This window comes from Columba livia, chromosome Z (genome assembly GCF_036013475.1).
Source record: "Columba livia isolate bColLiv1 breed racing homer chromosome Z, bColLiv1.pat.W.v2, whole genome shotgun sequence".
Taxonomy (NCBI): domain Eukaryota; kingdom Metazoa; phylum Chordata; class Aves; order Columbiformes; family Columbidae; genus Columba; species Columba livia.
In genome coordinates, this window is record NC_088642.1 from 28328924 (window position 1) to 28354638 (window position 25715).

Here is a 25715-nt window from a genome sequence, read left to right on the forward strand (position 1 = left end):
GGCCAAGATTGCAAATGGTATCCTGTGGTGCACTAAGAAGAATGTGACCAGCAGGTCGAAGGAGGTTCTCTTCCCCCCCTGCCCTAGTGAGGCCACATCTGGAGTATTGTGTCCCAGTTCTGGGCTCCCCAGTTTAAGAAGGACAAGGAGTTACTGGAGGGAGTCCAGCAACAGGCTACAAAGATGATGAGGGGTATGGAGCATCTTTCTTATGAGGAGAGACTGAGAGAGCTGGGTCTGTTCAGCCTGGAGAAGAGAAGGCTGAGAGGGAATCTTCTCAGTGCTTAAAAATATCTCAAGGGTGGCTGTCAGAAGGATGGGACCAGACTCTTTTCAGCAGTGCCGGACAACAGGATGAAGGACAATAGGCACAGACTGAAGCACAGGAAGTTCCATCTGAATATGAAGAGAAACTTCTTTACTTGGAGGGTGCCAGAGCACTGGAACAGGCTGCCCAGAGAGGTTCTGGAGTCTCCTTCTCTGGAAACACTCAAAATGCACCTGGACACATTCTTGTGCAATCTGATCTAGGTGAACCTGCTTTAGCAGGTGGATTGGACTAGATCATCTACCAACCATTCTGTGAACACATGATTCTATGATACACTTTACCATTTCATAGCCAGTTGTGATTAGATTGGTCTAATGAACATTTGATTTTCTCATGTTCTAAGCGAAATACCCACAAACAACTTTATAACCAGGGTAAGGAGTGAAAGTGGACAAGATCTGTTTCTTGGTTTTGCTACAGAAATCAGAAAGATGAAGGATAAGTGATCCGTGTGCTTGGTAATATTTAGATCCTGTTCTAAAGATTCTTTGTTGCATGTCTGTGAAGTTAGTGAATAAATATTAAGGCTAATGCAAACACCCAGGGTGCGAACACACAGGTGCCCAAGACTACATTTAATCAAGAGCTTTAGCAAATAAAATGGTAATTCTGAAATCAAACACTCCCTACTGCATCATAATCCTGGCACTGAATTTTCTCTCAAAAGCTTTCTGCTTCTACTGTCTCCTTCAGGACTTTTTGTCCACACTTCTATATGCCTCTTCAGTAGCCCAAAGAAGCTGGCATACTGTTATTTGTACTATGAGATAGCAAAATTAGCTTAGAAAATTTATGCAGTAATTGAAGTTCTGCTGAGAAGGTGGGTTAGTGTACAGCCCTAACCCTGGTTCCATCTGTCCTCTCAAACTGTCCGAATGCACTCTGAGATGTCTAACTTAGAAAGCTTTGACATGATCTGCTTTTCCATAAAGGTAGAATTTTATTCAGGTTTTTAAGTTAAAGTACACTTTTTAAAAATTGAACCCATGATCTTTGAAGTCCCTAGAGCAAAATAAGCTTGCTATTTAGGAATATTGAGTAATCTGTGCTTATTCAGGTGTTTTATATGGATTGGAAACTGTATTGTAAGGACTCAAATTCAAAAACATTGATAACTGCCACTTATGATGTTGCATCAACGTTGCAAATTCTAAAACTATAGAACAGACTAGAATTAGAAAAAAATCAACGTAATTTCAGAATTATATACCAAATACAGTATATAATGGTATGATAACTGGAAGCTGGTAAAGGCAAAATGCACTGTATAAGGTTATGGTTATTACAAAAGACAGGAGCATATTTAGAGAGAAATAAATGGTTTGAGAATTTTATCAGACATAAAACATATTAAGGCTTTGCTTGGAAATATATCTCCTGTGTCATAATGCAGCATTTACCTATTGTTTCCTTCTTGTACAAGTGAAGTATCCTTGTCTATATTTTCACTATCTGTTTCATTTATCACATTTTCTGAAGGTAGATCTTTTTAATTATGTACTCGAGTATGGTCCTGGATTTTTAGAATTATTATTTTTTTTGTACCAGTCACCAGTGGCATTTACATACTCTTTTGCAAATAGAACTATTACCATGGATACAAGAATCATAAAAATTAATTAAACCTCTGTGAACTTCTTGAGTTCATTCAACTAGAGTATCAAAAACTCCAATAAAATCTCAATGTTTCCAGTTTTATATGATACAAGAGATGATAAAGTCTTTTTTTTTATTATTTTTTAATTACAGATGTCATCGGCTCAAGATTCCAGATATGGCCAGAAAGATACGTCTGACCAGAACTTTGATTACATGTTCAAACTACTCATTATTGGCAACAGCAGTGTTGGGAAAACCTCCTTTTTGTTCCGATATGCTGATGATTCCTTTACGTCTGCATTTGTAAGCACGGTTGGAATTGATTTCAAAGTAAAAACGGTTTTCAAAAATGAAAAAAGAATTAAGCTACAGATTTGGGTAAGCCAAAAATAATAATTCTATGAACTAAGCAAGCTGTGGCAGTTTGATAGATAGCATTTAAGCTACTGTAGGTTTGCACTGAATGTCATAACCTTTATGTATGTATATATAGCATAGTAATGAAAAAAAGTTAATTATTTTCTGCATAATTTTTCTGTCTTGAGTAGTAGAATGTAGTCAGTATTTTTAAGGTATTGAAGTCCAGCAGAGTATATCTTCTGAATTCAATTCCATTAAGAAATAAAACAAATTGACACATATTGATATCTGTGCAGTGAGGTAAAAACAACTGTGCAATATACAGGCTATTGAAAGTTACTACACGTTACTAAAAACACCAGTTAATATCTAGTTTCTTCCCACAAAAATTATAAATTCATGTAGGAGCTACGATACTGGATGTGTAACAGAAATCATAATTTTTGCTCTGTCAATTATGTTTGTTATCCTGATCACCGAACAGGTCTTCCTTCTTCTGCGGAAGAAGAAAATGTGTGGAAAGAGTGTAACAGCTGTCTCGCCTAAGTGTACAAAACCCCTTAACTCATGCCTGCACCTTAGAAATGGTAGAAGGATGCCAAATGTAGGAAAGTGTGATGCCAGGCAACAGGTGTTATCTTCCACAAACTTTCCTCAGAAATTAAGGATAGCCAAAACTTATGTATGCAAGAGCTACTGATGCTCACGTCTCCTAACTATTGTGTGACAGGGTGATTCTCACTTAAAGGAGAGGGGGCTTTAGGAGAACATTTAACAATGTGTGACCTGGAGTAAAAGCTTCAGATCACTTCCATGTTCCTTGGGTGCTTAAAGATTCTGAGCAATGTTTCCTTTCTGAAATAACAATAACAACCTGATTAGGCAAGATTTTATATTTTTTGTGCATGAATGCAAATATTTAAAAAATGTATTTAATGACGGTCAGCCTTATATCTCAGGAAACCTGGGGACAAATACAACCAGTTCGTCTAATGTGTTTTGAACAGCACATTGAAATTTGATAATAAATAGAATATCTTTATTAATGTAGCACAAAGGTGAATTTCCCAGAGTTTTCTAGGATATAACTCATGTCTTCATGTCTTTTAGGTAGGCTTCACTCTGTGATATCTCATATCATTTGTTGTTCTGTGCTCTCTAGGAGCTGGAACACGACCTACTTGCCTCTAAACTTCTCTACCTTTTTTAAGCTCATCTTCTTGCTATTATCATGACAGCGCTACATAGTAGGTAACTGTATGCCATGTGTATGCTTTCACTGCAATAACTTGATAGTTTCATTGTAGTACTTCAGTGTTGGAAGTGATATGGTAATTCATATAGACATTACCTTATTATTTTTTTTACTGTGGAGCAATAAAATTGTGTTCACATTATAGTCTTTGCACAGTTCTTCTTTTAATCATCAAGTATATAGATTTTATTTTTCATGTCTCCCCTAGCAAAAGCAGGAACCTGAGTTTACGATGTATTAATGTAATTAGTTTGACACCAGTATATTTCTCATAATGCCTCGCCATGGCAGACTACAAATATGTGCATGGCTCAAAGCAGTCCATTGATCTAAGTGTATTCATGGCTATCCATGATGCAGAGAGGATGCAGCAGCTGTATTATTGCCAGTTGGAATAAACTTCCAGTTCTGGCAAAATGGACTTTTTTTGCACATGAATGGTAGCAACATGCAAAGTCCAAATGGACCCTGACAGTCCTTTCTTGCAAAATTTTGTGATTTTGCAAGTGAAACAAACACAACGGCTCCATGGGAAGATGGAGCAGAGGCTCAGGCCACAGAAGAAACCTTTCCAAAGTCACCTACGTAGGGTTAGAGACAGGACTTCAGATCTTCCTTTCACGCTAAAGCTTTTTACCCCATCCAGCAATGCATCTTGGTGATTTTAGTTTTGTTTTGGTTTTGTTGTTGTTTTGTGGTTTGGTTTTGGTTTTGGCATTTGTTTGGTTTCGTTTGATTATTTGTATTTTGTTTGTTTGTTTTTGTTGTTTTGTTTTTCTTGTTAAAATTTTATTGCCAGTTCTTAAAAAGGCCTTGTCATTGCCAAATTAACTCAATTTGCAACAGCTCGCTGTTGCTGTTTGCACTTTTTAGACGCAGTATTCTTCTTTGGAGCATTGTGTTGCAGTTATGCCTCCTAGTAAATTGTCTGACTGTTGCACATCTGGGATGTTAAATAAAATTAGTTAAGTACCTAGAAAGCTACTCTAGTGTACGAATTCTGAAATAGAGCACTTTTGCTCCATCTTGTAAGCCATATCAACAGCCATTATTGTCCTTAATACACAGGATCTGTATGTTTAACATCTGTCTACGTTATACTTTATTACTTTTCTTTGATTATGCAAATGTCTTTCTAAAATGAATAGTACTCCTGCTATATCCATGTCCATTTCAAACTGAATTTATGAAACATTGCTTATATCACATAAAATAGAAAATTGAATTAATTGTAGTGAGTGTGATTTGATGTTCCTTCTGAGTAGAAACATACATGAAGCTATAACGCTTCTTTCAAAAATGTGTTCTGAATGACAAGATCAGAACTGAATTACTTTGCCATGTACTGCAGCGAAGAAGTACATGGAATGCTGCTGTTCTGCTGTTGTTGCCTGGCAGTAAGATGCAGAAATGTGTGAATAGTGATGCTGTTTATTGCTAAAATTCCTTAGCTAGAGACAGAGTTAATCCAATGTGTGTCTTGTTACAATTTTGTACATGTTCTTATTGGGTAGACATTGAAACTTCTTGTTTAATAGCCATTTCAGCATGATACTTTGTGTTCAACTTGAAGCATGTTGGAGCTTCTAACACCGATTTCCTCAGAATAAGACTCTAATATGCTTAGTTGTGGAGGGTGCAAGTTTGTTTGAAAGTCAGCATGGGCACTCAAGGAACCAAAATCATTATTTCTTAATGAAATTCACTATATGGTTATCACAGATGAACTAGCAAGGGTCAACAAGCTAAAGTAGGTGCTGTCTTACATACTGGGATGCCCTGCAGGTCTTTTATTTGTTTGAGGATTTTTCTTGCTTTGAGGCAATGGTGTCTTATTCTTGGATTCCAAGGACCTGCCTTGAATTGTCTTCTTTCATGTTCAATTCAGGGAGCATGGGGCTCTCTCTAGTACTTACTGTTACATCTTTTTCATTTGGTCAGAAAAAGCCTGCTGGGAGCACTGTAACATTTGCTTTTTTTTCCATCTGAGTCAAACACCTTCTTTCCACAATGTTTCTTACTGGAATTGAGAGAGGTTCAGAGTTTAAGTGCTATTCATTGGTGACAGCAAATTACCTTGTCATAAGACCACCAGCAGGCCCTGAAATTTTTTTTCACAGCAAGTTATAAATGTGGCAGCCTTGGTATGAACAGATGAAGGCAGCATATTAACAGGTTTTTACATTTTAAAAGAGAGAAAGCCATTAAAAAGATGTTTTACCTTAACAAAGGTATTGATTTCTCAACAGAAGCTATATGAAATTTTGGAAAGGAATTGTATCCGTATACAGCACATACATGCACAGGATAGAACTCCATTGGAGGACTTTAAGATGTTTTACAGTGTCAAATAATAAACAGCAATACATTTTTCCTCCATTTGGTTTGAGCTGGCAATATTAAAAGGACAGGATTGGAAAGCTACAAGATACTTTGTGTTTCAAACTGCTAGATTTCAAATTAGGTTGAATTATAAAAAATGACTTGTCAATACTAATTCTGACAAAAACACTCACTAAAGAAAATTCTTAAAAGCTTAAAGAGGTGCAAATCAGAAAACTAAATTAAGTTTAAGTTTGTAAATATGTCACTGTATTCCCTGTGTAAATCACTGCATTCAGTATACCTGGTAGCTGTGGTGCCATAAAATTTTGCATTAGTTTTTGTAAACTCAGTGGTTTAATAGAAATAAAGACTGCAAGAGCTTATGGAGAAAAATCATAGAATGTCCTGAGTTGGAATGGACCCACAAGGATCATTGAGTCCAACTCCTGTCCCTGCATATGACAACTACACAGTTCACACCATGTGTCTGAGGGCAATGTCCAGTCTCTTCTTGAACACTGTCAGGCTTGAGGCTGAGACACCTCCCTGGCGAGCCTGTTCCAGTGCTCCACCACCCTCTGGGGAAAGAACCTTTTCCTGATGTCCAACCTAAACCTCCCCTGACACATCTTCCTGACATTCCCTGGGGTCCTATCACTGGTCACCAGAGAGAAGAGATTAGCATCTGCCCCTCTTCCTCCCCTTGTGAGGAAGCTGTAGACTGTGATGGAGTCTCGTCTCAGTCTCCTCTTCTCCAAGCTGAGTAAACCAAGCGACTTTAGCTGCTCCTCATACGGCTTCCCCCCTAACCTTTCACCAACTTCACAGCTCTCCTCTGGACACTCTCCAGTAGCTTTATGTCCTTTTTATCCAGTGTCACCCAGAACATGCTCCAGGTGATGTCGCACCAGTACAGAGCAGAGCAGGACATTCACCTCCTTCTCCCGGCTGGCTATGCTGTGCTTGATGCACCCAGGACATGGTTGCTCTCTTGGCTGCCAGGGCACACTGTTGGCTAATTTGGACAGTAAAATTTTGTTAGCTAACATTTTTCAAAATAAGTCATTAGAATAGGGCAGGGGAAAGGAAAAAATAAAGTGCAGATATTGATTCCTAGAAAACAGAGTGAGATTTACAAAGATAGGTCAACATATTTGTTTAACTGGCAGTGGATCCATACCACACCTTTAGCTCATGCTTAAAATTTACATGATCAGAACTCTCAGTGATTTCTGACTTATTTCAGTACAAATTTTGTTTGAGGAAAAAAAGCACCAAGTTTTTCCTCTCTGATCTGTTTATTACGCAAAAATGTTCTAACTGCATCCATATATCAATATTTGTGAAGTTTCTGTCTGATTGCAGCACTTCGATGCAAATACAAAATAAGAGCTTTTTGCCACTTAGATTGTTTTTTCCTGGGACTAGCCATAGACTTTATGGACTAGTTAAAATGATCACACACAAGTAAAAGATACCCTCCTAGAGAAGACAGTGTTAAGACGTACTTGTGCCAGCATATCCTTCCTAGAACTGTGTATGACAGTTTGATTTGATGCCCTAATTGTTGCTGTCTTCACATTAACTGTTTTCTATAAATTGTCGCAGGGCTTAGGGACTAAGTGAGGACTAGGTTTCATATGCTGAATGAAGAAGTCCAGTGTCACCACACAAAAAGCAACAAAACAAACAAACAACAGCAAACCCCACAATAAATGTTAGGCGCCTGATTTTTTTTTTGTCTCTACAAGCTCCCTAACCATGCTTTAGCAGTAAAAAGGGTTCAGTTGAAATTTTTCATGAATGCGTGTGTGATAGAGGAGTCTGTGAGAGTATCAACGTGAATGAAACTTGCCTTGATATTGGAGTGTTTAAAGGGTATTTTACGGTAACTTGCAAGTGTGAAGGCAGCGTAATATTGCAGAAATATCCCTTAACAATGACTAAGGCTACAGCATCAGTGCAAGAATCACTAAATACACTTGTTCAGAAGAAAGGTAGTGAAAGATGATGCAATAAAAGGGGAGTTCAGAGTAGCATGTGGAGATAGCGGATAGCAAATGTAGTAGATGTTTCATCACAGGAATTTCAGGGCCTGACTTTGTCATGTCTGACTTATCTGAGTATTTTCAATCTATATGATAGTCACATCAAAGTTTATTTCATGATTCCTTTTTCAGGTGCCTGTAACAATGCATAGCTGCTGCTTTGAATACATAGCCTTTTTAGATGAGGATAGTAAATCTAATATTGAAAATGAAATTTCCTCATCTCAGCATGAAAATCAAATTGTATCCATTAGTTTATAAGGCAACAAGTGACTTGAAGACAGCAATATAGGCGGCTGAAAACTGCAGGAATTTGGGATTTCTCTGGATCCATCTGTACTAATAAATTAAGCATACCAAGACTGTCCTTTGGCGCTGAGACTAGCTGGCATGGTATAGTTTTTGTCCATATGTTTAAACTCTTTACTCTCAGAAAGAGAATGGATACATCCAGATTTTATACGGGGAAAGGTCTCCGTCATGTGCTAAGTCCTGAACCTTGCCCAGGAACCATCTGGCAGAGTGCTGGCAAGCCTGGTTCAAAACTATGCTGGAAAACACACTAGCAGTTTCATTGTATAGATTAATTCCGTAACCTAGAAGTGCTCCCTGGCACAACTTAATTTGGTGTTATAGACATGGCCTGAAATGGCAGCAGCTCCAGCCAGCCTTGGGCTAGGGTGACCTGTCTGTGGCCATGAGCAATGTAATGTGTTCACAAATGTGTTCTGTCAGAAGGCTTTAAATAAACCATCCCTGGGAAAAAAAGATGGTTAATGAGGAATGCAGTTGTGATGACTAGAACACAAACTGTTGTTAGACTTTCCATTGTAGGCAAAAGAAGGTGAAATTCTGGGCAACTTTGGTTTTGGTTTAAGCTGCCCTCCAGCAGGTGAATGTAATCCCAGTTGTGGGTGGATAGTGTTAGCCTAAAATATTCCCTTTCATTTCCTTTGCTTATTTCTACACAGTGCATATCTTTGAAGAACCATGAATAATATTCACCTGAAAGTTTTAGGGCAGGATCCTGTTTTTGTACTGCTATGTTATTTCATGCAGTGCTTCTTACTTCTTCATTGAAAGCTCTTCCACTTATTTGCAAGTCATATTTGGTACAGTTTATTTCTCAGAAATATGGGCATTCATTAGTGATTATTTTTCCGTAACTGGATTTTCTCCCCATTTGTTTTTTTTTTGTTGTTTTGTTGGGGTTTTTTTGGTAGCACCTGGAGTTTTCAACAACAAATATTATGATTTTCACAGCCAAGAGAAAGCCCATTATAGTACATACATTACTATTGTATTCAGATCTTAGTCAGAGAACCGCCAGGAGTTTTTAATCTTTGTGTGGCTTGGGGGTCTTAGTTACTTCCAGAGCTTGTGTATTTTCCTTAATTCAGGGATTCCTGGTGCTCTCTTTACCTTGCCCTGTTTCTTCTGTATTCAGTTTTGTGTACCTGTCCTTCTGTTTATATTAAAGTGTCTCCCATGGATCCAATTCAGCTCAGGTTTCCATTGTTTTAGATTTGTAGCCAAGAAAAATATGGTTGAATACCTCACTTTTAGCCAGTCAAGTGGGAATGAACAGGTGGGAAGGGGAGACATCTAATGTAGGTATTTGTCAAGGAAGAAAAAACTACTTACCTAAAAAGCAGACAAGACAGCTTACCTTTTCTCTAAACTTTAATAGATGCTAGTAGTTCATATAATCTATATAAAGTATACATAATATAAATAGTTTACACAGCTTGAAGTTTAAAGGCATTGTAATAGAAATAAATATAAGCAGAGACTGAAAAGATAATATATGTGTTGCTATTTGAAGTTTAATTGCTATTGCTTATACAACAAAGCATGAAGTGAGAGAAAGCTCCAAAGAGTCTGAGTGAAAACGGGACCAAGAGTTTATGAGACAGGGCACCATAAATGGTATAAAAGCTTAGGAATAATTACAGATACTGCATGTGATGGCTTGTATTATTTCCTTGCAAATCACACTGCGAAAATGGTAACATATGTGATACTGCAATCAATTATTGGAAAAAATGAAACTGAAGTCTGTAAAACTTTTTGCAAGAAATACAACCTTGGGACCTATTCTGCAGGTAAAATATAGATGCATCCATTATAAAGAACACACATCTTGTAAAACTGCTTGATGTATTTCTTGTATAGAACCAGGACCTAGTCTTCAGTGCTGAAGATGATCTTGGCGATGTGAAAGGAATACTCAGTTCAGATAGACTCCAGTGCAAAGAGCAGATGCTGTACTCTTTGCGAGACTGGCCGCTGATGGCACTTCTAAGACTGGTATGCTTTTATTTAGAAAGTACCCCTGGCTATTCAAATATTGATGTGGTATTACAATTTTATTAATATAAAAAGCATGTGTCTTGAGGATTTCAAACATTGGCTCTAAAGCCAACTCTAAAAAAGGATGGTGCCTATCACGTCGGCAACCTGGCTTTCACTACTGATACTGCTACTTTACTGTGATTTTAAAGTTTACTTGATGTTTTTGTTATCACAACATCAGCTTCTACTGATTCATTGAGACACATCTTTATATCTGAGAAAGCTGATAGGATGTGTAAATTTTAAGGCATATAAAGCCCTTTAGTTGCTTAATGCTGCAAGATGGTACATGTTAGTATTGCCACTTAGCTATAAATGATGTGGTTGTTTTAATGTTTCTTTTCAGCTCCTTCCCCTCCTGCAGCTTCTACTTCTAGTCTGTGAATCTCTCTACTTAGGTAAATGCATATTGGGAATTATGACTGTCTTTCAGTTGGACCATCTGTTTTTCTGTTTTCCAAATGAAGTTGTTCTGCTAAGGAACTGTGTGATTCTGGGGAATGGTGACCATGAACAGAGCCACTCAGCCTCAGGCCTGTAATTTAAATCCAGGACAGAACTGATCAGTAGCTGTTTCTGTCTGATGGCTGTTTCATTGATCTATGTGAAATGAGTTCAGCAGTCTTAGACTGGTTTCTAATTAATGTATGACTACTTTGCTTCTCTTAAAACTATCTGAAATTCTGATGTCGCTAACATTGCTGCACTTTCTTAACGTGCATTATCCTACTGATTATTATAGACTTAAAACTGGGTTTTAACCGTTTGCTTTATGTCATCTATGTCAAAATTCCCAGTCCTTGAGTGTCAGGAGAGTAGTTGGAGAAGTATCATGTGTGCTTGCTCTATATTCCTTCCTAGGTAACTGTTTTTGGCCACTAGCACACACTGGGGTAAAGAGCCCTGCAGCCTGATCCTGTGTGCTTGCTCTTATATGCACCAAAGTGGTTGAAAACCCTTAGTGTCAGATACTTTGGAGAGGAAACTTGAGGTAAATGTCAGTCCTGCAACTGCAACTAGCATTAAATTCCACTATTTATCCTAATGTTCCAATAGTTTTGTGAAAGCCTTCTGTAATATTAGGTCAAAGATTTTACCCCTTTACAAAGTTATGTGCTTTACAAAATCCTCCATTGACTACTTCAAAACTTTGGCTGTATAGCTTTGCTTGCAGCATAGTAATCAGGTCTCTGTGACCAGCTTAGCACTATATATATATCAAAGCTGGACTTTAAATATTCCCTGATGGAGATTTCTGTTATCACTAAAATTATACATCTGTATTCTGAGGCAAAGATCAATTGGAAACACAAGGTGGCATTTAGCATAATTAAAATTCTAAATAAGGCTTATCTTGCTGTTTAAGTGGAAAATTCCAGGGGATTCTTTAAAAGAGGCTGATCTAGGAAAGATAGAGAAGTTTTTCATACATGTGTACCTGAATAGCAAGATCCTTGATTTTGCTTGGAGAGAGGAGTCAGGATGGAAAGGAGAAAGAGAACAGAATTATTTTGCTGTGCATTGGTCTGAAGCAAGAACAAAAATCTTGTGTTAATGTTGAAAAACAAATAAGCCATTTTAATTGTTCAGGCTCAATAAAACCCAGAGAAATCTGACAGAATACTTTGAACTGTGAGACAGAGCTTATGCTTACTAAGCTATTGTTTTAAGAAGCAAGAATTAGGCTATTTCTAAAATGAAATTAATGTTGACAGCATTCCTTAAAGTGAAATCAGTGTGATGCCGGGTCCTTGTGAACCATTTTAACGGCACATTTAAGACACCTATACAGCTGCAGTCAATCTACAAAGAAAAAAAAAAGCCTGTATAGGCTCTTTTCTGCATTTTAATAAGATTCGTGTTGTAGATTAGAGCAAAGTGTTGCACTCTTGCTGTGTAGTTGTTGCTTTGAAATCAGAGGACCAGTGCCTTGGACAGCAGCCATAATGTAAATACCATGAAAAGGAAAAGGGGATTTTAGGAACAGTATTTAAAGCTCACTTTTGCCTTTTCCTGCTGCTCAGTGCAAGCTGTTTGCCTGTGCTGTGTTAGGACAGCTTGAAGTCATTCTTAAATTATGTGGGATTGAGAGGAGCACAAGTGACTGAAGGAGGATGGGGTTCACACAAAAGTGACTCATTTTATTTGACATTACCCAGTTTGCATTGTGTTCTGTAAGTAAGCTTAAGTGCATTTTGTAAGAAGCGAGAGCCATAAGACTCTGTGTCAGGGCAGGATAAAGTTTATAGTGGCAAACACATTATGGACAATGCACCCAGCTTTTACATGTGAAATGATGTAATCAAGCAAAACAGCGTCCCTGGAGGACCAAGCTCTATATTTACATCAGCTAAGAAAAATCAGTTAGGATGTTGTGGTTGCATTTTTTTCTAGTAGAGAAGCTGCTTTTTTCACTTTTCTTTCTTTTCAGAGTAGTTGAAGGATAATCTTCCTCAATCCTTTCTGAATAACTATATTGTTCTGTAATCACCGAGGTATTTTTCTGGTTTAGCCCAGATTTTTTATTACTCATGGCTCATAAACAAGTTATTTCCACAGTTTTTACCTGTAATGACTTATTCATTAATTACAGTTTGATAAACACAGAGAATTCTACTTTAGTGAATTCAGTCAACAACTCAGATGGAAGTTATCAATGGTGTAATTTAACCAACTTGTTTAAAATTGGCATGGTACCTAGGTATAGAGAGTTCTTACTTTCCTGCCCATCAGATTATTTAAGTGTATTTATAAAAATGAAAGTAAGTCAGGTCTGTTGTAGAAATCAGTTGTTCTGTTCTGACAGTGAGAATGACACTTAGACATTTTTGCCCAGTATAGATGGATGACTCTCATCTATTTTATTTGGAAATAAAACCAACCCTGTAGAAAGGAACATGAAATAACCTCTCATAGATGTTTCTGTTTTTCCCTTCTTGATGGGTTGGGTCTGTCACAGTGGCTAGCAATGCCTATATTTGTTCAGCTTAATGAATTATTCTAAGATGAGCTGAGCTAAAAAACCCTAGAAGTTTAATGTTTTGTAATTCTATATTCACCTATAACTAGGACTGGTATTTTCTGCAGTGTCCTGAAGTATTCTGGGACTTCTTATTTCTGACCTCTTCTCCTAAGATATTCAAATTCTAGCCATGTTATGAGACACTTCTTGACAGAAATAAGTGCAGTTTGATTCAACTGTAATTTATTTGAAGAAATGTGTTCATGACGGGTTCCTGAATTTTAGTGGATATGATCACACAAAATGGCTTTACCCTTGCTAACTGTGAAGCAGGAATATGAGAGTGAAGCATGGAAACATCCCAGTTGGCTGGATGGAAATGTAAGATTTTTTAACTGTATGAACAAAAGAATCAAATACATTTCTTGGAGAAGAAGGAGTTTAGTATCTAAATGAAGGATGGGTAAGGAGCCAATGACAAGCTGTCTTGAAAGGAGAGGTCATCAGACTTAGAATGGATTGTGGAAAGGTTTTAAGATTCATATATTTCATAAACATAATATATAGCGGGTATATGCTAATAAAACTTGTTCATGATGGGCAGTTGGGAAGTATTACCAATATAGGAGAGGATCAGTATATCATATAGAAAAAAAATAGTAACTTTCAAGTGCCAAATAGTAGAAATGGAATTTAAGTTATCAGTACTGCAGAATCACAGAATTGCAGAATCACGGAAATCACCAAATTAGGCACTTTGGGAACAACAATAAAAAATCATTTTATCAACTAGAAGTTACTGAGTCAGTAACCACTGAAGAAAGGCACAATCTGCATATACAAGAAAGACAAAGGGTGCCTACCAATCATCCAGTGAAAAACAGTTAATATGGCTCTTGGCTTTTTGGCTCTAGAAAACAAAGCCAAGTTTTATTTTCAATAAATCTACTTAATTTTGTCTAAAACACTCAGTTTGCCACTGAGAAATAGTTTGGACATGGAATATTTGCATACAGGACTGTTACATGTTACCAATGTGCTGGTAGAAGAAACCTGTAACAAATGAACAGTACATGAAGTGATGGTCTGTATACAAGACAGAAGTTTTAATGAATTGTCTTAGAAAATGTGTGGAGTTAGGCTGACAAATCGCACATGCACTGTTCTGAATGCTCCAAAATGCCCCCTCCCCAAACATACAATGGAAATTAATGCTTGTAGGCTATTCTGAATATGACAGTGGTCTTAAAGTACCTCAAAGACTCAAGTATTTATCTTGCTTCATGTCCATTATGACCACCCTTTTTCTTACTTAGGTTGAATTCCTTTCAGAAAGTCCATCCTTGCAGATGCTAAGAATGCTTTTTTTCACAGTACTCTGCTTCAGGTAGTTTAATGAAGTGAGAGCCTCAGAATACTGTCATTAGCTGGCTGCATCACATAAGACAGAACTGGTGGCAGGTAGAAAGAGTTGTAAAGGAAGTCAAGGGCGATCAACATGAAATCAGTTTGGTCATTGGATATGATGAGTCTGGCAGACAAAGAAGCTCACTAGACAGCAACGGAGTGAGAACACGTATGTTTGCCTTGTTGCAGGGAGTATAGAATTTGTCAAGACATAAGTGCATTAGAAAGATAATATAGTGGCAAGGGGGCTTACAGTTGCTTTGGCTGGGAAATTAAAAGGCTTAGAAAACAAGTACGGTGCTAATTTGAGAGGAAGAGAGAGAAAAAACTATATGATTGAAGCATATATGAGGAGTCCTGTGAAAATGAATGTCAGACCTGAGGAAAGACAGTAATTAACAGCCTGAAGGATAAAGAGACCCTACAGAAAACTCACATAGTACAGGAGAAATGCCTCTACACTGAAGATAATGAAGGCCATTATCTTCTTACAGGAGCATTAGCCTTAAAAGCTAAATGGGAGAAAAAATGATATATGACTTTTGTATTTAACACCCTTAATTGGACCTCAGCTCTGGGGATTAAACCCATATGAACTTAGAGCTGAAATCATGAACACTTCTTGTTTTATTTGGAAGGTTAAGACTGCCTATGGAAATGCCCTATTGTAAACCAGCCATTATAAGAGCTAGTCTACATGAGTGGAATGAGCCTGTGATTTTAAATGGATAGGGGGAAACCTGGAATCTCTTCATACAATTCTCTCAGTCCCATACATGTAGGTAAGCAATGCAAGTCCTTGATAAAGGACATTGCAAATGCTAAAAGTTTACATGAGTTAAGAGAAGTCCGGGTAAATTAATCTAAGAGGTACTCGCTGGGAGTATTTATAGACATAGAAACTACTTCTAGGTCACGAAATCACAGAGCTGCAGGCAATGAGAGGTTAGGGGGATGTTAGAAAGAGTTATCATGTATGTCTACCTTGCTGTTACAATTATCCCAAAGAATTTAATCATCAATTCTTCTGTCATTAATCCATCATTATAGAGGATACCGACTAGGCATACTTTGATTTGACCCTGCAATACTGGTTGTACATAAATGTCTATTTACCTGTAAAACAGACCAGTCCTTTACCTTCTTCCAGGAAAAACTTCCCTGCTTTTTAGGAAGCTATATTTCCTAGCTACAAAGTGCAAGGAAATTCAGTCGAGCCATTTCTATACTCAGGCCTCTGTCATGTACAAATGAGCCTTAATACTTCGAAAATAGCAGGATCTATGGAAATGGGAACTTTCTATGCCTGTCACTTGCAACAAGGTTTTCTGAGAGCTGTCATGTAGCAGTAAACAAGTAATCACAGAAGAGGTTGGAGGTGAAGCATGTTAGGACTGCAGTCTTCTTGTTTCATCATGGAGAATGGTGCAGGGTCAGGAACTGGGTAGATTTGAGTAAATCTTTTGGCTATACTTGTGCTTTTATTTCCATTTTTAAAGGATTGTTAAGAGGCTAAAGTTGTTATAATTATCGTGTAGTTCCTGCTAGATTACATACTAGCTCTCTTTTGCTAAATTGTAAAATTTCTTTACTTTTTTTTTTTAAGCCTCAGATGTTAGAGTATATTTCCTTCTGAATTCCTTTAGAAATCCTAGCCCCAATGTAGTGGTTCTCAGCCATTCATATTTGGGCCCATGGTGTCCTGTATGACAGCCAGACTTGATCTATGAAATGACCAAAAATTGAAAAATAAAATACATTCTCACACATGTAAACAAGGAAACAAAATAAGGGTATATTAGTAATTTACATTATTAGCCCAGGCTGTATTTGCCTAGAAATAAACCTTTTATGGGTCAACTCTGAAAAATAAGTTGAGTAACCTTGACTTAGAGAGCCCCATTTTCTCTGTACAAACACTTGGATGCTACTACCTCCTACTTGACTTGCAATTACCATTCTCTGTCGAGCTCTTTGTTTCTTATTTTTTGTTCATTTTCTGGAAAAACAGTAGAGGCTGTCTCTGTTGGTAATGATGGGCACATGTTCATCTAATACATCTTTCAGTGTAGTCATTGTGCAAATCAAAGTTTCCAGCATATGGAGTGCTACCACACAGAGTCTCAAACACAAAGCAATGAAATGGGAGCACAGCATGGCAGCCCTCTCATAGTAAAAACAGGCAATGTTTTCCTAAACATTTTAAAGTTTGGAGGCTTTTGCTTTCTGCTCTTTTGCTTTCTGCCTAATGTACTTGCATATAGTACAGTGAGAATGCGAAGAGTACCCATTGGGTTTGCCTAATTTACAGCCCAACTCCAGATAAATTCTGCTGAGTGCGGATGTAATTTTTTTTACAGATTTTTTCCCTATATTCAGAAGTTCTTAGGAAATAGAATCATTCCGCAGGCTGGGAAAATCCAGATCCGACAGCTTTTTCTTTCTGATTAAAGGGGCTTATGTTAATGATTTATCCAAATATAACTCTCAACAGATCAAAGTGAGTGTGTCTTTTGTGAGAACCTGAGTTTTCAAGAGTAGCACTCCTCTTTTACCATGGCTCTTTCTATTGGCAACATATAATTAAATCCACAGGTGTAGCCAGTGGCACAGGGTACCTTAAGTGTATTTATAAACATGGCCTATGTAGAATGATTTTTAAATGCTGGAAGTGAATTGTTTTTAGCAATTGAAAAAAAAATGGGTAGGGCCACCTACCCACATAAAATGTCCATTAGTATATCTTCCATTGATTTGTCTCATTAAATATAATTCTCAACATAAGTAATGCAGGATCTTTTTCTGCCTGCCTTGTGGATTTTGACAGTGGTGCATGAACAATGGTTTCAAATGTGGTTGACTGCCTAATAGGTTTTTATCCCATGTAACTTTTAGTAATAGGACAAATCATCCTCTATGGCAAACCACTTCCAAGTCTGAAAGAACCAATGTTGAATTACTGTGGTTCATCCTCTTGGTAACCCAAATTGTATCTCCAGGGCAGCCAGACTTCTAGCATTTTGGTGATTAATAGGCTCTGTTTTCTGTTTCTGGAAAGGGTTTTGTACTCTGGCTTTGAATAGACTAGGCAGGAAGGCAATAAGTTTAACAACTTTTAATGTTCTTTAAGGTCTTAATTTGACTGATTGACAGTCTTTCATCCAGAAGTGAATCACCTGTAAAGCTAAATTACCAGTTACCCTATAATTTGCATATTTTGGACACAACAAGGGTTGTGATCAATGGTGCAAAGCCAGTTGGAGGCCTGTACTTGTGGGGTTCCCCAGGGGTCAGTACTGGATCCAGTCCTGTTCAACTTGTTCATCAGGCACTTGTATGAAGAGACTGAGTACACCCTCAGCAAATTTGCTGTAAGGATTTAGGAAAGATTTTAGCTCCAATACAGCAAAGAAATGGCTGAATTTGACAACAGTATATTAAGCTCACGATCTAACAGTTTTATCAATTGATGTGACTGTACTGAATGAGTCAGCAGCTACATTGTAGGAGTTGAGCTCTGACTATTACGTCAGATCTTTTCTTACACAACCAGACTAAGTAATGTTTTCTGGGCCTATTCTGAAGAGATTTCCACTTGGATTTCTCAGTCTGGTAAGCTTGTGGACAGAACTTCCAAACCTGGTGAAGTTTGCTCCTAAGTAGTTCAAAGAAGAAAGCCTTCAGAAAACTATAGAAAAGCAACTTCTTGTTTTATCTGTCCTGGAATTGCAAGTAACTGTTACACTTGGGGACAGATTTTCAATTGAGAACAACATCAGTGTTCTTCCACTGAAGTGAAAAGAGCCACGTTAACAAGCTTAGTAAGGTGGAGATCCAGGTTTTATATTGGAAAATGGGAGACGTAACATAGAAGTGGAATGAGAAACTTAAGGTCTTAGCTAAGATTTAGGTATCTGCTCTAAGCTAGTAGTCTACCATGGATCTGTAACTGGTAGTCAGAAATAGCTATTTTCAGAAGGTGATTTATTCTGTGCTAAGGTTTATTCTATACTTTTCTAGAAGATAAATTCCCTGTAAAAGTTTCCTTTTTGGAAATGTATGTTCTGTTAAACTGAGAAAGAAGTAGGCCTACAGTATAATAAAATAGATGCTTATATTTTAGATGTTTCAATCCCACCCTTAGCAGCTGGAAAACAAAGGAATACCTTTGACAGCAAGAACAACCAGTGGTTGAGAGTTTACTCTTGGTTTTGTCATGGCTTTTCATAAGTTTTGCAAAGATCTGTATGCTGTAAATTAATGACCACCAGAGCACTTCGGGCAGGTTATATGTAGCACAAATGGTATTAAGGAGACAGACACTAGCTGAGGAATAAGTGGTTTGCATGCAGAAACCTCCTGTAGCTGGATGCCATTCCTCAGGTGATGCCAGTGGCTTATAAGGCATTTTTTATTTATTAGAACCAGGTGCTGTGTTCTCATTCTGAATTCCACTGTCTGGTGAAGAAAAGGATTTTGCAGAGGAAAATTAAGATGAGGACTAATAATTATCAGTCAGGAAAGTTTAGAGCTGAAAGCCATGAATATGCCAGCGTTGTTAATTTTTTCTGAAAGGGGATGGGACAGTAAGTAGCCATCAATTCAGAATTTTTAAGAAAAGCAATAAAGCTTTCTAATCCCAGTGTGTATGGATAGATGCTTAGATCCATTTTACAGAAAAAAGTTATCTTCATTGTTTGATCTGATGTCTCTATGGAGACTAAATGATTATCTGAATTTTGTTGTAATTATGGGTCTATCCTGAAAAACGTTTGTGGCAGAATCCAGAGTATTCTAGAAAGTTTATATTCTTGTTGATCCAGAAAATGTTGCTGATGCTGTATTTTTATGGAAAGATGGAGAACTGAGAATAAAGCTCATACATTTTGTTTTGGATTGAGCTTATATTTTCCAGTCTTTTATGCTGTGAATCATTTTAAGAGGTGTTTGCGATGGTTGCTTCCCATGGCAAAAGAGATGAAAAATTGCTATTTTGTCAAGCATTTCTAGTAATTATTTTTCATAAGCAAAAGTTACTTTTGTTACAGTCAGTAGCATAGTGCCTCATACAGGACTTGCTAAGGAGGTTGTATGATATCTTAAGCCTTTTAAAAATTTTAAGTGATCACTTTTAAAACTACTTCTAAGAGTTGACTTCTTTCCCCAAAATCTTCTACAAACTGATGTATTTTCATATTTGGAAAAGGATCACACAGATCTTTCCAGTGGGACATGGGCCACACAGCCAAAGCATTCCTGGAGCAATAACCAAACTCAAGAAATAACTTTAAAATGACCTGGCAAGAATTTCCTTGTTTTCTCTTCTTATCTGTGGGAGTGAGCAGAAATCTGTGCTTCATAACCATAGCTTAGGAAAAAAATATGTAATTAATTCTCTCAGTGGTGAGTTCTGCTCACCCATCCATTTTTCTGATCTGTTTGTATTTGTCAGAGAACACTGTGTAATGCCTGCTGCCATTCTTCTTACTGTTAATCATCTGGACTGTAATTTAATTTTTCCTTATACTGTTCTGCATCAGAAATCTGAAATAGTATTTTTTCATAGAAGCCAGGCATTTCCCTTGAATACAAGCCAAGATTTTGCAGCACATGTTTTAAGTAAATGATCTGCATGTGATACTAATCATTTTGGGTTTTTCTTTCTCAGTCTGTAATAGGCTTTGGCACAAATCTGTACTTTCCTATGTCTTTTCAAAATTATTTCTAGGGCTCTTCAAAGGGGAGAGTTATGACTCATTTTTATGATTTGGCCTCCATGCCAGAAAGCTGCTCACTTGCATGAAAATAACATGTTTGCCTCTACCGTCCATGAATAAATTCAAGAGAAACTGTGTTCTTTGTCTTTGTGCTCTCTCCTGCTTTCAGGAGCTTCCAGAACAGAAATTACTTGCAAGTGAAAATCCTAATTCTCCTGATCCTCAGTCACATGAATTAGACGATTGCAAATAGAGGTTGCTCAGGCAAATAAAGACTGGAAGACCAGGTCCATATTACCTACCCTTAAGGGTCTGCATCTGCAATCATTCAGCTTCAAATTTTACCATCAGCTTATCTCATTTGAGTCAAGGTTAAATATATTTCCACCTAGGAACAATTAATTCCTGTGACAGCTGCCTGGTCTCAAATCACATTCTGTACCCATGTGCCTGTAACACATGTAGTTAATTACGACAGAGGACCTGAAAATGTTATTAGAGTCCAACCACTTAGAGATCCTCATTAATTACCCACAGGGCTATCTGTGATTGGTTACATTGTCTGCTTAGTATGATCTGTGTAGCATTGAGTTTGTATAGAGAAAAACCATAAGAATTACACATGGAGAAAGAAAGCATCTAGTTTCTACTCTGTGAAGAAGAATGCATAAGGTTCTTCAGAAACAGGAGAAAAATTCATGTTGATATCTTTCTGGAGTGTCTGATTTATGATGTGGTATCTAAAATATCAATGTTCAATTAATGTATATGTACCTTTCTTCCTGTTACTTGTTGTTAAAAGTTACTATGCTTTTTGAGGTATGTTATTGTTCTTTGGATTCCCTACTGAGCTTTTGAGCAAGGAAAGAGAAGGGAAAACACTAGCTGAGAGGTGCACTTACAGACTTGAGAAACCCACTGCTTTTCACAGGAGACTGTCACATCTTCAGGACATGTTAGTCTTCTTGTGTACATGCATCACCTGTTCGTGTAGAGTAGGGCTAAGACTGGACCTTCTTTTTGCAGGAAAAGAGGTAGAGGAAGTCAGAATTTCAGCTATGTAGGGTGCAGTAAGAGGGAACACACCATACTTAGGAGCAGAAGTATGCTATGGCATTTTTTCCCCTCTTAAAATATGCTGAAATATTAGAGTGTCTCCTCTATTTTTCTTTCTACGAGTGCCTTATGTTACATTTGGTAAGGAGAGAGGGTTTTTTCAGCACCTAGCAGATATGAAACATGGAATCTGCATGGTTTTTCCACTGACCCTCTTGGAATATCCTTGTAGTTGCTGGAAACAGCCTTTTGGCAATAAGATCAATGGTGATGCCTTCCCCACAACATTTACAAAGCAACTGAGGTGCAGAAGATTGTCGCAATTTGCCTGTAATCCTGACAGAGCAAAGCTGTTATTCTTCAGTTTTTCTCTTGCTCTTTAACATTGTTTTCACCCACTGCCAATAATTTCTCAGAACATCTTTGAAGTAATCAGCATATGACCTTCCTATGTGATTGCTAACGAGCTTATTAAAAGCTACAGCACAAAATTACAGTTGCATGTGATTTTTCCCTGATTTTACATTTGGCTTTTATTTACCTGCAAGCACTTCAGGAAATACTGTGGGTTAATACCTTTGAAGAGCTATTCTCTAATGTTATTTGAAAATAGGGAATTCTGTGGGCAGAGAATACTTAGCTTGGCAAAGAAGTTTAATAACTTTTACTTAAAGCAACATTTCTCCCCCTGACCTTGGTATAGAGAACATGCTAGATGACAATCCTGACAGTAAAACCATGGATTCTGTAGAAGTTAGGTCTACCCAAACAGTGTGTAGATCTTGTGCTAGCTTTCTGTTTAGGGATAAATATCAGTCTTAATCCTAAAATGGCAGCTTGATATCAGAAGAACATGGAACTATTTAAATAGTGAAGCATTTCTTGATAAATTCCCAAATATTTCCCATAGAATAGCAAGAGTCACTGAACTGTTTTCATCCTAAAATAAAAAAGACATTTTCATATCTGCCAGTAAACGAGAAAAAGGTCAACTGGGAAATTGCAAAATATTGTTCTTACTTCAGAAAACAATAATTCTGCAAGCGTATGTTTTACTTTGTTTTCAGGTGTTTCTTTCCCTGCTGCCTTTCAAGAGTTAGTGTATTCATTGTAAGCTAAAAATGATGTTTGTTCCTCATGTTGTTTCTTCTTAAGGATTGAACAGTAAGTAAGTAAGTAAGTAAGTAAGATTGAACAGTAGTAAGAATTAAGTGGAACTAACTGCACTAATCTTACCCTCGGATGGATTCTGGGAGTAGCTGATTGATTCTGTTCCATTTTCACTAATTAGCTCATGAGATTCCTTCTCCTATCATTGTTCTCATCTTCACCGGATCTCTCTGTTTGCAGTGACTGGATTTTAAATAAAAAACTGAGCACAGATAAAAGGTCACAACTGTCCATTTTTAAATTACCTCAATTTTTAAGCACAGTTTTCTTTGGTTTTACTATAAAACCTGTCTGTCATTGGGAAATGGAGTTATTCACAGTGTGAAGTGTGAATGACACAGGTACATTTCTGTGTGCACTGTCCTCAAGGAGGCAGCAATCGAAACAACCCTAGTGTGCAGATGCTTCAGTGGAACCAGTACCACACGACATCTTTATGGCACTCTTTATCTTGGGACAGCAATGGTCAGAGATTAGAGCAAAGCTGCCAACAGCTGGGAGTTATTTTTATCACCTGATGTAAACAAATATCCCTTATGTATGGGATAGATGAGAGACACATACTGAACTCCCTATAACATCACAGATCCCTTACAAACTTTCAGGATAGTGTGGCATAAGTATCATTGCTTATTCTGTCAAAGGAATTTAAGCTTATTCTGTCAAAGGCATATTATATGTTCCTTGAAAAAACAAATTAAATTAGTGACATTCTGGTCAAAACAAATTGATATGGACAAGTAGATTAATTATCCATTCATCATCCACACAGAGCTGCAAATGGTTTAGGGTTACTACCCAATTGTTATAAAATTGTACAAGTGTGAGACAGATTAGGTCTGCTTTTTTTTTTTTTTTTTTTTTAACTATTTTCCAATACATAGTTATATGGTAGTACACTAGACGACCAGCTAAGTCTGTTATTTCTTTGGCTTTTGTGGAGCTACCCTGACCTACATGAGCATGGGAACTAGTCCAGTACCAATTAATACATCAGCTAACATGCCTTAAAACTATCTTCTTCATTCCTTTTGGTCTCTAGCATCTTCTTTTCACTTGACTATAAACTATAAATATTTTCTGGTGTAATTCTCTTGACCAAGAATAGAAGTAATTATTTATTATCATACTCTCAGCTAATGTCAATATCCCAGCTGTACCATTGTCTTGGATATAGCTGTGCTACATGGAGAGGATTGCTTTGGTTAAGGTACAGGAATGCCAGCACATAAGCTCCTTGGTTTCTTATGTGCAGTGTGTGTGTAAAGGAGCTTTGCTATGGTATTTTCCTGCTATACTCCTATAATATTCCTATGGTGTGGTGGGGAAAACTGACTAAAGATGTGCCTGTAGAGTCAGGTTAAGAGACAGGATGTATTTGCTCAGATATAGCACTGTAGAACTATGTCAGTTGTGTGTCCATCCCTGCAGATATGCTCTGCAAATCAGGCTGAATTGGCATGTTACAAGGGATGAACCCTGTTTCCTTTACTGCCTGATGGGTCTCATTTAGTTTCCACTGACACAGCACACAAAAAAGCTGTAATTTTTCTCTCTGGGACTATATAGCATATGCTCCTGACATCTGTGGAATGGGGATGCTAGAAATTATCCTTATGAATCCTTTTGGGATGTGTAAGTGAGAATCACTACACCTCAGCCAACTGTTCCAGTAAAAGAAAGTCACCAGTTGATTTATGCTGCAGTAAAACACTAGTTTTTCAATAGGTGAAATAAAATAAAGAAAATACAATAAATAAAATAAAAGCTAAAGAGTAAAATCAATATTATAAATGTAAACTCCATAATTTGATTTATACTATATTAAAATGCTGGTACCATTTTAATTTCTTGGCTTATGTGCATATTACAAAGAAAGAAACATCTCTATTATTTGCAGCTGTGTGATTACGTAGGGCAGGGAACAGTAAGAACAGTTGTGTGCGTGGTCATGTTAAAAACAAAAGTGTGTTTAGAAAAGTGTGTGTTGGCTGTAACAGCACAGAATTAATATCTACTGTTTGAACTGTGACTCAACAGTATTGCAGGAATCATTCTATATACCCACCAATATTTGAGGTTCCTAAGTAGTAGATTTGTGTTTTTGTTGCCAAGCTGAACACTGAACCGTAACACGTATGTCTCAAATGGATAGTACAGCTTCCAGGGGTTCATCCAGTTAGATGTAGTCATGAGAAAGTGTCTACCATGTGCTGCAGTACTGAAGAGCTGGACTCCACTAACAGTTCTTGTCTAAGCCCTCTCTTTTTCCCTACAAGAAGAAAGCAGGACCCAGGAAGCAGGTGCAGTGTTTGGAGGGGATGGAAGAACAACCTCTGAGTGGGGGAGCAGGTGACAGGCTGCCAGCAGATAGAAGGAAAGGAAAGCAGCATGTGATAGGAAAACAGGTAAAGCAGAAGAGAGGAAAGAGTGAGAGTTCAAGTTTATAACCTAAATTGATAAGGTTCATAGGCAGATTCCTGTGTGTTGTCTGTCACGCAGAGGCACTTCACTCCTCTTAGCAGTCAACTCTATTTAACATCTTACTTCATTAAAAATTTAGCAGAGTCCCTTCTCAGACTACCGTCTTATTCATGCTGAGACACTTGGATTTTGTTACATTAGTAAAATCTATATAATATAAGAAATATCAGAATAAAGTGACAGAAAATTCAGGAAGCCTGGTTCTGTAACCAGCTTTGCCACTCTCCTTTGAGAAATATCTGTCATCCTGCTTGTTTGCCCTGTGTATAAGGACTCTTTCTTTCAGAAGGATCTTCAAGCTCTCTGCTTGTTGCAGTGGGTACATCTTTTAATCAAATCTTTTGAGTCGAATTCTCCTTACAGAGCAGGGAAGAGCAACTTCCAGGAGAACACTGTTTGTCGTTGTATTTTGATAAATGATATTTGGATTTGGGGTTTAATATTTCTTGGGAAAATCTAAGTGATGGGAGCAACAGTTCATTCTCTAGTCAAAGTGAAATATGGATGATATTTTGTAATTCTCTTGTTGCTCTTCTGACCAGGAGATAATGAATAATGAAAAAAAAAAATCCGCTGGGGGCATTTTGGTCAGTCTTATCAAAAGTTGAAGTATAAGTTCTTTTGTTTTCACCTGGTCTCTGTTTGT

At 37.4% G+C, this 25715-nt stretch overlaps 1 protein-coding gene across 1 annotated transcript in view; it reads left to right on the top strand.

Annotated features, from left to right (window-relative positions):
• The window catches only part of RAB3C (RAB3C, member RAS oncogene family), a 128098-nt gene that overhangs the window by 9560 nt on the left and 92823 nt on the right, over positions 1-25715 (top strand). Inside the window, exon 2 of the mRNA XM_065045249.1 lies at positions 2081-2308. Coding sequence (XP_064901321.1) covers positions 2081-2308 — 228 coding nt within the window. The remainder of the gene's footprint in view (positions 1-2080; positions 2309-25715) is intronic.